Source organism: Meles meles, chromosome 9 (genome assembly GCF_922984935.1).
Source record: "Meles meles chromosome 9, mMelMel3.1 paternal haplotype, whole genome shotgun sequence".
NCBI classification, from domain to species: Eukaryota; Metazoa; Chordata; class Mammalia; order Carnivora; family Mustelidae; genus Meles; species Meles meles.
The window spans coordinates 115,559,598-115,572,607 of NC_060074.1; the positions used below are offsets into that span (position 1 = coordinate 115,559,598).

General features: G+C 48.1%; 1 protein-coding gene across 1 annotated transcript in view; it reads right to left on the reverse strand.

Moving 5' to 3' along the window:
• ARHGEF4 (Rho guanine nucleotide exchange factor 4) overlaps positions 1–12,778 on the reverse strand; it is a 243,333-nt gene extending 230,555 nt beyond the window's left edge. Inside the window, 1 exon segment of the mRNA XM_046018460.1 lies at positions 12,715–12,778. Within this exon segment, the coding sequence (XP_045874416.1) occupies positions 12,715–12,753 (39 nt within the window). The 5' untranslated portion in view covers positions 12,754–12,778.
• Positions 12,779–13,010: the final 232 nt, after the last annotated feature.

Genomic DNA, 13,010 nt, shown 5'->3' on the forward strand with positions numbered 1-13,010 from the left:
CCTGCACGTGCCACAATTCCTCTGACCTACTCTCCCATCACCTGGGGATAACACAGAAGGACAAACCCTTGTATTGCCACCTCGTGGTTTGACTGCTGAAAATAAGAATGATCCAGCTGGAACAGACCATGGATTTCTGAGATGCTGACTTTATGGACGGAAGATCACTAAGAGGCTGGTAACTTACTGGAGTCAAGCAGTTAGTAAGCTATTCATTAATTAATAATGGAACAAAACTCATAGCTATTTTATGCTGTTGGGTCAGAGGTGCCAGAAAAGCTAGGAAGTGGTGAATCAGGATTTAAACCCAGACAATTTGGTTCCAAACCTCTGTGTGCCCATTTCTCTGAAGATTAAGAAAATCAACAAAAGAAAGTTAGTGCCCACAGTTAGCCCTGTATTTGTCATCTGACTTAGAAATTTGCAGCCTTACGAGTCTTTAAAGCATGCTCTGCAAGCTAATACTGAGCATGTGCGTGTGTGGCCACAGGTGAGCACATAGACCAGCTGCAAGCTGGGAGGTGTCCATGGCCAGCCTAATAGAGGCTCTTGGAAGGTGGGTTACCATGAAGTCCTGAACCCATCCCATCAAACTGTACCATAGTGAGGTGCTGGTGCTCCCATTTTACACATATGGCATTGATATCCCAGCCCTTTCTTTCTCCTCCACTCCTTTGTATCTTCTGGTAACCCATAATCCCCAAACAACAGGGAAATTCTTCCCTCTCAGAAGGAGCTGGCAGAAAGTCTCCTTTCTGACTGACTCCATTAGAAACCCCTTTAAGAACTTTGCACACATCAGACAAAAGAACTTAACAGAAGTAAGATTTGCAATTGTACCGAGTGGTCACAGGGAAGGAACACACAACTGGTATAATTCAGCTCAAAGCAGTTCAAAGAAGAAAGCTGGGAAATAGGATCCGAGCTCTGGAGTAATGCCTGCTGACAAGAAGCCTGGATGGGGAAGCAGAAGGGGTTTTGCTGTAGCACTGAACAGCCTGTGCATACAGAAGCCAACAGTTTCCCAAGACAATCTTGATTTCAAAATTTCATCTGCTGTCCATCACACACTTCTAGTTTTAGTACAAAAACTATGGTTTTTTCTAGGGCAGGTTTTAGACTAAATAAGTCTTTGAAAACAAGGCTTACATACTGGGATGTGCCTGGTGCAAAACTGACATGGCATCTCTCCGCATACTCCTCCCCCACAGCATCTCCAGGAAGCTTGAGTTCTGTGTTTTGATAATCAGCAGGGGAAGACACATTAACCCTTATCAATAAGGTGAACAGCTTGAAACAGGCTTGAAGTCATTTTTAGAAAGCTAAGCCTACTCTCTGCAGAGAAAAGAATGGCAGTTCCCGTCCTGCTAGATGCAATCCCTATTCTTTTTTTTATTCTATTTCACAAGTTTTACTTATTTCATTTTTTTTAAATTTTCAGTGTTCCAAGATTCGTTGTTTATGCATCACACCCAGTGCTCCATGCAATACACACCCTCCTTAATACCCACCATCAGGCTTACCTAACCCCATACACCCATCCTCTCCAAAACCCTGTTTGTTTCTCAGAGTCCACAGTCTCTCGTGTTTTATCTCCCCCTCCGATTTCCCCCAATTCACTTCTCTCCATCTCCCAGTGTCCTCTGTGTTACTCCTTATGCTCCGCAAGTAAGTGAAACCATATGATAATTGACTCCCTCTGCTGGATTTATTTCACTCAGCATAATCTCCTCCAGTTCATCCATGTTCATGCAAAATTTGGGTATTCATCCTTTCCAACGGAGGCATAATATTCCATTGTATTTATGGACCATATCTTCTTTACCTGTTCATCTGCCGAAGGGCATCTTGGCTCTTTTCACAATTTGGTGACTGTGGCCATCGCTGCTATGAACATTGGGGTACAGATGGCCCTTCTTTTCACTACATCTGTATCTTTGGGGTAAATGCCCAGTGGTGCAATTGCAGGGTCATAGGGTAGCTCTATTTTCAATTTTTTAAGGAATCTCCATACTGTTTTCCAAAGTGGCTGCACCAACTTGTATTCCCACCAATAAGAGAGTTCTCCTTTCTCCACATCCTCTCCATTTGTTTCCTGTCTTGTTAATTTTGGCCCTTCTAACTGGTGTAAGGTGGTATCTCAATGTGGTTTTGATTTGAGTCTCCCTGATGGCTAATGATGATGAACATTTTTTCATGTGCCTGTTAGCGATTTGTATGTCTTCTTTGGAGACATGTCTGTTCACGTCTTCTGCCCATTTTTTGACATGATTATCTGTTTTTTGAATATTGATTTTGAGGAGCTCTTCATAGATCTTGGGTATCAGCCCTTTGTCTGTAGTGTCATTTGTGAATATCTTCTCCCATTCCATGGGTTGCCTCTTTGTTTTGTTGACTGTTTCCTTTGCTGTGCAGAAGCTTTTGATCTTGATGAAGCCCCAAAAGTTCATTTTCGCTTTTGTTTCCTTTGCCTTTGCCTTTGGAGATGTGTCTTGAAAGAAGTTGCTGTGGCCAAAGTCAAAGATATTACTGCTATGTTCTCCTCTAGGATTTTGATAGATTTCTGCCTCGTGTTGAGGTCTTTTATCCATTTCAAGTTTATCTTTATGTATGGTGTATGAAAATGGTCAACTTTCATTCTTCTATACATAGCTGCCCATTTTCCCAGCACCAATTATTGAAGAGACTATCTTTTTTCCCCTGGATATTTTTTCCTGCTTTGTTGAAGATTATTCTACCATAGAGTTGAGGGTCCATATCTGGGCTCTCTACTCTGTTCCACTGGTCTACGTGTCTGTTTTTTGCACTCCCTATTCTTATGTAAATTGTAGAGTAGGCTTGCAAGGCACCATTTGCTCCATTTTCCAGATGGGAACTTTGTGCTCTGCCAGGTTAAGTGCTCACCTAAGGTGACAGCTGACACAAGATGCACCAAGATCTGAAAACACATTTCACCATTTTCTATGCCCAATCTGTTTTGTGGGTTTTCAGAAGGAAGAATTAACATCAAAGCCAGGGAGACAGGGTCTTTCCCTTTTTCTTGCTCTAGTGGTGAGAGAACCATAGGAGAGAGAGTCAAGTTGATTTTTAATTAACAAAAAGTCAGAGGGTCTTCCCAGGATCTGGGGAAGTGGACCTGAGTTTCCTAGATTGCTGGCATGAAGCATCTCTTGAAGCAGGGTCCACAGGATTCGGAAGACAGATGATGAGACTGACAATCAAATAATTTTGGAAAATGCCGTAAGATTAAATTGATTTTTCTTTTACAGATTTCTCAAAGCATCTGTACATTAGTGGTCATTTCAAAGGTCCAAGAGCAGGAAGCTGAGGTATAGATAATTTCCTTGTAGGTCAGTATAGGGCTGAAAGAGGTGACTCATGACCCAGCTCTCCCACCGTCTGGTTGGGCCCCTTGGGTCCCTTTACAAGCTATGGTCTTTCATCAGTAAAGTCAAGTGACTGTCATGTGGTAATGTCTTCAGAGTTCCTCTCCTTCTGATATTGCATGACTGTAGACATGCTTCTGGGGAGCTCCCCACCCCTACCCTAATGCCTACTACAGTGCTACCTAAAACCAGGTACTTATTCCTCGGAGCCTCTATTCCTCATCTACAAAATAAGGCTGACAGCACTTGTCCTAAGAAGAGCTGACGATTAAATGACAACTTATATTTAGAAATCCAACACAGAAGTAGCCACCAAATAGTTCCCCCTCCCTCAATTTCCATCTTGGAACTGACTAAAACTGCCATGACTTTGGGAGCTTGTTTAATTCATTCACCTCAGTGCACACAATTCTGAGAGGATTACATGGGAATGGAAACAATAAAATAAGGACCATTCAAACATGAAGCAATGCTCTATTCTAGAGGAAGGAGCCAAGCCAGAGAGCCTCTCCTCTATCTCCTCTCCAGGACAATGTCCTGGCAGCTCAAGGCCCATGATGCACTCCCTCCAGCTAAGCCAGTCTCTGGGCCCTGCCCCTATAAATTTCATGCCATTTTCTGTTTTTCTATCTTAATATGCTCATCCCACCATCTGAAATGTACCCCTTCCTGACTACTCAGTTCTACCAAAAGTCTTATCCTATTTTCAGGGGACATGTTAAGTCTCACCTCTCCTGTTAAGCCTTGATCTTACACATTTTGCCAACATTCACTTGCTCCACCCTCTTAACTCCTCTTTCTTCCCCAGACAGGGGAGGAAGCTGCATGAGGGAAAAGTAGCAACACATATAGAAGAAACAGTCTCAAAGGCCATGGATCTCTCCCTCAGAAGAATTTCTATAAAAGGCCCTGTATGGGAATGACTGAAGAGGATGACTGTTGTTCTCAGAGGCAGGAGACTTTTGCATTGCACCAAAACCTTGAGCCTCTTCAATGAATGTGCCCAGAAAGGCAAATAATAGAGCTTTTCAGTTGTTGCCAGGGCAAGCCTGAGAGCAAAACGGTTCCCATTAGCCATTACTAGTTCCAGTGAGGGGACCTCACTTTACTCTTTCTATGTTTGCATGCACCTAATGTCCAAGAAACAATCCAGTTCCCAGCTAGAGCTCCTGGCCCCCAACTTCAACAAGCAAAAACTCAGAACCATTTCTACCCTTTTCCTGCAGGGTTTTACTTGATAAGAAGTGGCCATTCTTCAGGGGAGAAAGGGCTCTGTTTGAGTGCAAATGCATTAACTCTCTGCTCCAACACAGGACGTACTACGCTGGTGCTCTGCCTGCCTCTCTGGCTTCCTCCCACACCCTTATTTCTCCTTAACTGTGGAAGTCATTGTCACCCCAGGGCAGTTCCTGTGTTCTTTCTAATTCTAGACACAGCCCCTGGGTCATCTGGTCTAGTGTGGTTTCAAATGCCTGTGTGCTCAGCACACCAAATAGCTGTCACCACCTTCCTCTCTAGACCTGCAGACCTGTCTACCAGGACTCACTGCTTATCTCATAGACACCTCAAAGTCAGGTTCCAAGCAAGCACGGTAAACTCTCTCTGCCTCCTCTGTGCTACCTATTGATAAAGGATACCATCATCAAGCCAACTGATGAACACAGAAACCTTGAGCCTTCTCTCATTCATCCCACATCTTAACTGGCTCCAAATCCTCTGGGTTATACCTCCTGAGTGCTCTTCTCTGACCCATTGCCATTGATCCAGGTGTAGCCTCTAATTAGCAGCAACTTCCAAAGTACTCTGTAGTCCTCCAGCCTTACTATTCCCACTTTGTTACCAGCCAGATCTTTCTAAACCATGAATTAGACAGTTTATCACATCTGTGAAATACCTTCTGTGTGGACTGAATAACAACTCCCATGGTGTTTATGTCCTAATATCCATGACCTGTGAAGGTTACCTTTTATGGCAAAAGGGACTTTTCAGATATTAATATGTTCAGGATGTTGTGATGGGGAACTCACCGTGGATCATCCAGGTGGGCCCAATGTAATCACTATGGGCCTTCTCAGGGGGATGAAGGAGGATCAGAGGAAGAGACTGTGTGGCGCTGAAAGTAGAGATGAAGTAATGCTTTTGAAGATGGAGCAGGTCATAAGCCTAGGAATTTGGGCAGTCACTAGGAGCTGAGAAAGGCAAGGAAATGGATTCTGGAATAAAAGTACCAGATATCAGAATAAGGAGGCTCTAGGAGGAGAGATTTCAAGAGTTACTAAGCCTGTTTTATTGAGTACCATGCAAATGGCCACGTCTTACTTTATTTATAAGGCTAGTCCTAGGTGGAATGAGGCCATCCTGCTGTTAGTTAGGTCCAGACCTCATCCAGACCGTATACAGACCTGGTATTTTTTTTATTTTTTATTTTTTATTTTTTTATAAACATATAATGTATTTTTATCCCCAGGGGTACAGCAGACCTGGTATTTTTATTCAATTCTAAAAAGTTTCCCCTGTTCAGGTTCTGAATCTAACTTGGCAGGGATTTTAATCCACAAAGGAATGTGGCTGCCCAAAGAGCTAATGCCATCTTAGAATGCATCAGTTGACAAACACTGTACAGGAGAAGGAGATCAAGTCCCACACTCAATCATTATTTGTGCTGTATACAAGCTACATCTGATGTCATCACTCTGACTCTCTACCACCCTCAGAAAATGTCTGGACTAAGACCCATACAGGCCCTACTCTATTTCCAAAACTATCTCTTCCATGTCCCAGCACATATCCTGTGCTTCTCCTGAGAGTCCCATGCTTGCAACATAAACCTTTATTGATTTTTTTTTTTTTACCTTTTTGCATGTTGTCCTTTCCTGATTCACCAGGCTCCCCTCAACTCACTCTTCAGAATCTCCCTCAAGTTCCACCTTAGCCCGTGGCCTTCTTTGAGTTCTGTGGGCAGTAGGCAGCGGGTACCCCTGACACCAGTGCTTCCCACAGTCCTACATAATGGCCGATTTACTTCTCCATCTCCCTGGTTCTCCAGGGTTCCCCGCTTCCTCCCCAGGCAGGGTTGAGCGCTTTCTCTCCTGGGCACCCCAATTCAGATGACTTTTTGGTTCAAACCCGGGCTGCACAGGCATTGCTGTCATTATGGCCATTGATGCTGTTGCTGCTGCTGCAGCAGCTATTGGCTGATCTCTCTCCTCCACTATACTTACAGGCACTGCTGAGAGGACAGCATGGCTCAGTCCCTCTAGAACTCCAGCTCCCAGCAGAGGGCCCGCACAGAGAAGCTGCTCAGCAGCACTTCTGAGTGAAAATTGTGCAGTTGGAGGAATTTGTCTCTTCTACTACAAAAATAACATCTATAACAAAATAGCTGAATATGAAATGCTCACCACATGTCTTGTACCTTTTTATACATTATTTAACCTTAAAATGATGCAGGTGGTATTGTCTTTATTCTACAGACATCTTTATGAAGCTCAGGACAACAACCTGCCCAAGCTACTTGCACAAGTTACTATCTGGTGGCGTTTAAATCTGGATGAGGTCTTTCTGGACTCCCAAGCTCTGAGCGTATAGACACTAACTCATGATGTCTCGTGAACATTATAGAATCCCCAAGACAATGGCACACACTTCATATTCTCACATTTCTTGTTGGCTATGTCCCCGGAGGCCCTGTGAGGATCAGTGACTTGCTCTAGATCACAGATGAGCTGAAGACGGAGCAGTCAGGAGGATTATAGTGGACATGTACATGTTGGTGATGTCACTCTGCTTCTTCTTGTGACCCATAAGATGCTGGACTCTCACGTGCAGCTTTGCAGGTACACTGGAGGTCCACAGCCGACCCCACTCCAATCTCTTGGACCAGAGACAGCATGCAGCTGCCCATCCAAACCCTGGCTGAAGCTCCTGTTCCTCCTTAGGCCTAACAAAAGAGGTTTGCCCAAGCTGAAGGAACTGCTCCCGGGCACTGACTGGGGCACACTCTTGCCCACATATCTTAGCTGTCTGTCTCCTGGGGAAGAGTGCGGCCTTCTTTTTTCTGAAAAGACACAGCTGCCCAAGAAACAACACCGCACAATCTACTAATGCAAACCAGAGCTGGGTGTGGAGCCTGCACAGGCTCTTCTCCCAAACGGTGAAATAATGAGCCACATACCAGGTAGGCCTCACCCGCTTGTGGGCAGCAAACAATGTCTGTTACCATCTATGGACACGTCCTGATTTGCATCTTCTCTGCCCTGTCTTTCCCAGATGGCACCTCTCTCCAACCGTGCCACAGGCAAAGAAAAGGCATACGCTGACCTTTGGTCTTGGAGAACCTGTCCGATTCCAGCTACAGTCAGTACTTGTCCTTCTCCAAATACAAATACATCTGCACTTCAATAGCAGTCAGGACTCCTGCCTTTTGATTAGTGCCCTACACAGTGCACAAACCTGGAAAACCTCACATCCCACTCAGAGGAACTGAGTGAATTGCTCACAGTGGATCTGCAGGCAGGGCAGTCCCAGGTCCCAGCCCAGGCCATTCTGTAGGCTGCATGCTGGGGCCTGGAGTACATCATGCCCTGCACAGGGGTAATCTTCTTCCTCCTACACAGAAGCATATGCATGACAGAGGCTCTGGAGGCCCCAGAATGTCATCAGAAAGGGTATCACTGGTAAGCCTAAACAGCTAGGGTTGCCCAGTATGCAGAAAAGTGGAGGTTTTGAAGTTGGATCTTGTTCCATTGCTTCCCCACCACCACTGTGCTCATCACCCCGGAAGAGTTGTAATTCTTTCATCTACAAAATGAGGCCTCTGTTAAGAGATACAACTCTCTGCCTGCTGCCACATCACCTCTGCTGGAGGCTCAGCCATTCCCACAGTCTGTCTCGACTGTCCATGGGTGGTGTGTTTTATTTATTGTGTGGCCCATTGTGTTAGAACACACGGAGCTGGCCCAGAGGGGATCCTGTGTGTCCTGAGAGAGGCACTGGGCCAATTTGAGGGGATTTGGAATTGTAAGTCGAGGGTGACAGACAAGTTGGAGGGGGTCCCAGGACCTGGCTCACTGGAGAAGCATAGGACCAGTTCCCAGAGAAACGCAATCTTTGCATGTGGTGGCCCAGCCACTGTCTATGTCAGTAACTCTCTGGGAAGACTCCAGACCACAAGGGTCGCCTGAAGTGCCTATTCCCTGAAGTGCCCTGAGGGGTGACTCCGCCTGCATGAAGAAGAATACAGCACACACTCAGCAATGTGGCTCTTATTCTGTCCATCAGACACAACCATGCTGATCACACACACTTCTAGTAAGATGTGATACAGACGGCTTTGGGGACTGGGGATGGAACCTCTGAGGAAATTTAAAGGGATCTGTTCCTTCTTCCCGGGGAAGGTTAGCCAGATATCTTTGTCATTTTGAGGATACTCTTGAAATGTGCACTCCAGGCTCCTTCAAGAACCCTCAATGAGTCAGACTGGCCTGATCTGGCAGTTCTAAGCCCTCTGGGTAGTGGTGGTGGGGGACTGGAATTGGGGTCTCCTGGGGATGTCACGCACTATGTTTCCTGATCACATATGAGGTTTACAAGTATTCTATTTCCTCAAAGCAAAGATGTCACTAAGTTAATGATGGCTTTTAAGAGGAAAGAAGAAATCCCTTTTAAGTATACACATCAATTCTAAGTACATCTTGATTTCCAAAGTAATAAGCTGTTTTTTAATAAGTTTACCTTAGACTCAAGGAAAGGTGGAAAGTTACAGTGCCTCTCCTGAGTAATTTGAAGTGAGTCTTCTACAGGTTCCATGGAGAAAGGTGACCTGGAGAGCCCTTTGGGGCATTCCCCAGGAGTAAGAGGCAGCTGTGCCCATACCTGGCAGCTAGGGCAAAACTTCCATGCATCCCAAAGTCTCCCTGCACTGCTGTTTCTGTGCCCCTGGGACATGGCTTGAACACTCAACAGAGTGTCTTCTCTATAAACTCCTGTGAGGAGCCAAATCTTCCAGAGATCCCTAATATTCCCTATTACTCTTCAGAGGGAGCTGCACCAGGTAAAATGTGCCCATTTTATAGAAGAACAAACATGCTCCAGGATTCTGCTCTACTAAAGGCCACACTAAGTGGAGCCATAAGATCCAGGCCACTGGACTTGGAGAGAAGAGCTTCTGGACAGGGGCTGCAGACCCCACATGTTGTCCTCTCCTCTTCTGCCAGTGGTGGGGAGTGGCACCCTTTGGCCTGGGGTGCACATAGGCAGGCAATACTTCTTTGTTTTTTGGGCCTGTCTCTCCCTTCTTACCTCTGTGCTTTGGCACCAGCTCTCCCCCAATGACTTTGGCTGGGATGGAGGATCAGAGGTATCCAGAGCCCATTCAGCTTCTCCAAGGCATGGCCCTCTGGCTTCCAGGCACCATCCGTGGCCAGGTCTGTCAGCCTGTGCATGATCACTTCCCCTTTGGGATCACTGCCTTCCTAGTGCCTGATCTCCCAGGAACTCGAACCTCTCCAAGGCCTCCTCACTCTGGTCCCATTGAAGCTCATCCCTCATTAGTAGTGTCTGACTGCTTGTTCTACTCACATGGACAGCCCACCCCTCCCCTAGAACCCAGGTCTCAGTCACCTGGAATAAAAGGCCATGTTACCAGTCACCTTACTGAAACATGCACAGAGCCTCCACTTCACTCAAAGCTTCATGCTGGGCCCTGAGGATGGGAAAGAGAAGCAGTAGTCCTGGTCCTTTGGAGCTCACTATCCAGAGCAGGATTCTTAACTTGCCATCCATAGGCTTTGTGATCTTTGAAATTGGAAGCAGAAGGTACATGCACACAAAAGCAGGGAGGGTTTTCAGTATGAGGGGTCACATCCTCTACTGAGTACTCAAAAGGATGCTGGCCTTATAACTCAGGAGTGCTTGAATCACTTATCAGGGGCTTGTGGCTGAACAGGCTGTGTCTTCCTCATGGTTTAGTGTCCTTAGCACAGGACCTGGGATCAAACAAGGCTTGGCAAATTCTATGTGTTAGAATGACTAGAACTGAATGTCAGGGTTTGAATCAGTATAACAGGCCAGAGCATAGAATGCTTTAGATTAGTCCTGGCGCGAGGGAGCCACTGCACTCCCAGTGGCAACTGCAGAGGGCAGCCCTGAAAGACAGCAGTGGTCAGGGGTGCACATTTGCCCCAGAGAACGTGGACTCACACAAATACTATCACACTGCAAATACAGACCCACTCCCACCTTGAAGCCCGGGATCTTCAATGTCCCTCCCTCCCCACCCATCCCCAGTGTCCCACATCCAGGTCTCCTTCCCCTTTATGTTGAAGAGTTCCTGCTCCCCATGGGGTTTCTCCCATATCTGTGGTCTGCATGAGGCTAGTCGGCTTTGTCCAGAGATGACCTGCCACACATGTCTGCCCACAGAACTCCCTGTCCAGAGGCTCAGCTCCTGCCCTGTTCCTGATTCAGGGCTGGAGGAAGGCCTCTGGGGAGGGTTAAAAAGTCTGGCCTGGGGAAGTGCAGCAGGGGAAGGGGTACCAGGCTGCACACAGGTGTGGGGCCACATTAGCTGTCTTTTCAGAGCTGCATTCCCAGTGACCACCTTCTCCATGTTTTACTCACTGCCCTCCAGCTGGAGGCCACACCTTTTCTAAACCAGTGTTTTGCTTTGTTTTGTTTTCTCCAATGAACACTTACCTGAGGTTTTATAAACTCCAGAACTCACAGACAAGGGACTGGAGTAGACCCAGGAGGGGACAGAGTTATCAGTGTGTTCCTGCCTTGGGGTATAGTCTCAGGAGCACTCAAGTCTCCAGGCCAGGCATTTTACAAATGTGAACATACTGACTTTCACAACCATCTTACTGAGACATCATTAGCCTATTTTACAGATATGAAGACTGAGGATTTAGATAACTAATTCATACCAAATATGTAGTTAGGACTTTATGGTGCCCCCAAGTCCAGTCTGGTGACTGACACCACTTCTGTCTCTCTGTCACAGGCCTCTGCCCTGTGAGCTGTGAGGACTCACACTCTCCCTACAGCTCTTGGGGTTGAGTCATTCATTTCCACAAAAAAGGCAGGTATTAAGGGATGGGAGGAGGGTGCACAGCTGCCCCCTGGTGAGGTTGGCACATTAAGGGCTGAGTCTATAGCAGGTAGTACAGTATTGTCACTGCCTACAGCAAAGCGGAGGCATCTCCTGCGCTCACTAACCTCAGTGAGTACCTGCAAGCCTGAAAACTCCATCCCTCTCCTCTGCTGATGTTTGTAAACAGGGGATTATCCCAGAAGGTGTGAGTGTCCACAGGCTGCTCTTCTATTTCACACTGGCTGAGGAATGGGTTCAAGGCAGCTGGGCGCATGTCCAGCCCTGGGTCACCTAGCCTCTTGCCACTTTCCCCCAGAGCTCTCAGAGCAAGAGAGCTCAACGCCTCAACTCACCCGTTCAGTCTGCACCTCCAGGAGAAGGTAGCCTCCCAGCCAAACAGAGCTGGACCTCCCCCCATGGACAGGCCTGCTTCTGTCCTGGCCCCATTCATCACAGCCCACTCCTCTGGTTGTCACTCTGGCAGGTCTTCCCTGCTTCTTTTGTATGTAGTTGTTTTGGCAGTCAGAGTCATCCCCACCCTTGCCTCCCTCCCACCTACCTCCCACTTGGATCTACTAGGGAGGTGGAGCTTGGCTTGGAGCCTACTGCTCACCTGGGGAATCTCCATTGGGGGCAGGGGAGGTAGAGGGTACCCTTGGTTCATCCCAGATGAATGGGTCCCTGTGGCCACTTGAGAGTAGTCAGGGATTTTGGGTCTGGGGCATAAGTCTACCTTGGGCATAAGTCTAACACTCTCAGGTTCCTGTTCCCTCCTCTTGCTTAGACACATCTTCCTCCATGGTACCCTCCCTTAGTACCCTTGGGCACCCTCAGCGGAGGTAATAATAATACCAACCACTTCCTGGGCACCTACGGGGTCGGGCACAAGCCGTCCTTCCTAGAACTGGCGGTCCTGCACGGGCCTAAGCTGCTCAGCCCCTGCCTGCGGAGATCCAGATGTGCCAGCGAGGCCGCGCACCGGGCGGTCTGCCTCCCTGGAAAAGGCTGGCCCGCGGGAGCCTCCGACGCCGCACCTCTCCTTCCCTGAGTTTGCGGAGGCCACACTATCGGTCTCCTGGTCTGCACGTCGGAAATCTGTGGGTGGTCAAGTGCCCCCACCCACCCGATGCCCAGCAGTTGGCCCAGGGCGCAGCAGAGCACGCCGGCTCTCCCCACGCGCGGCCAGACGCTGCCCCGCGCCCGCCGCTGGGCCGCGGACGTGACGCTTCCTCTCACCTTGAAGAAGCTCCGGAGGAAGTGCACGACGCTGAACATGGTGGTCCGCCGGGCGCTGCGCCGAAGCGCGCAAAGCCGGGGCGCCAAAGCTCGCTGGCAGGACAGAGAACCTCGTTGCCCAGCCGGCGCTCCGGGAATGCCAGCCAGCGCCCCGCCCAGGCGCCCGCCCAGGGCCGCAGACACGCCCCGCCTCCAGCGCAGGGCCACTCCGGGCACTTGCGGGTGTCAGGGGACGCGCCAGCCCTGCTCGCTCTGGGTGTCGGTCACCCGCAGAACTGGAGACTCAGGGCCATATG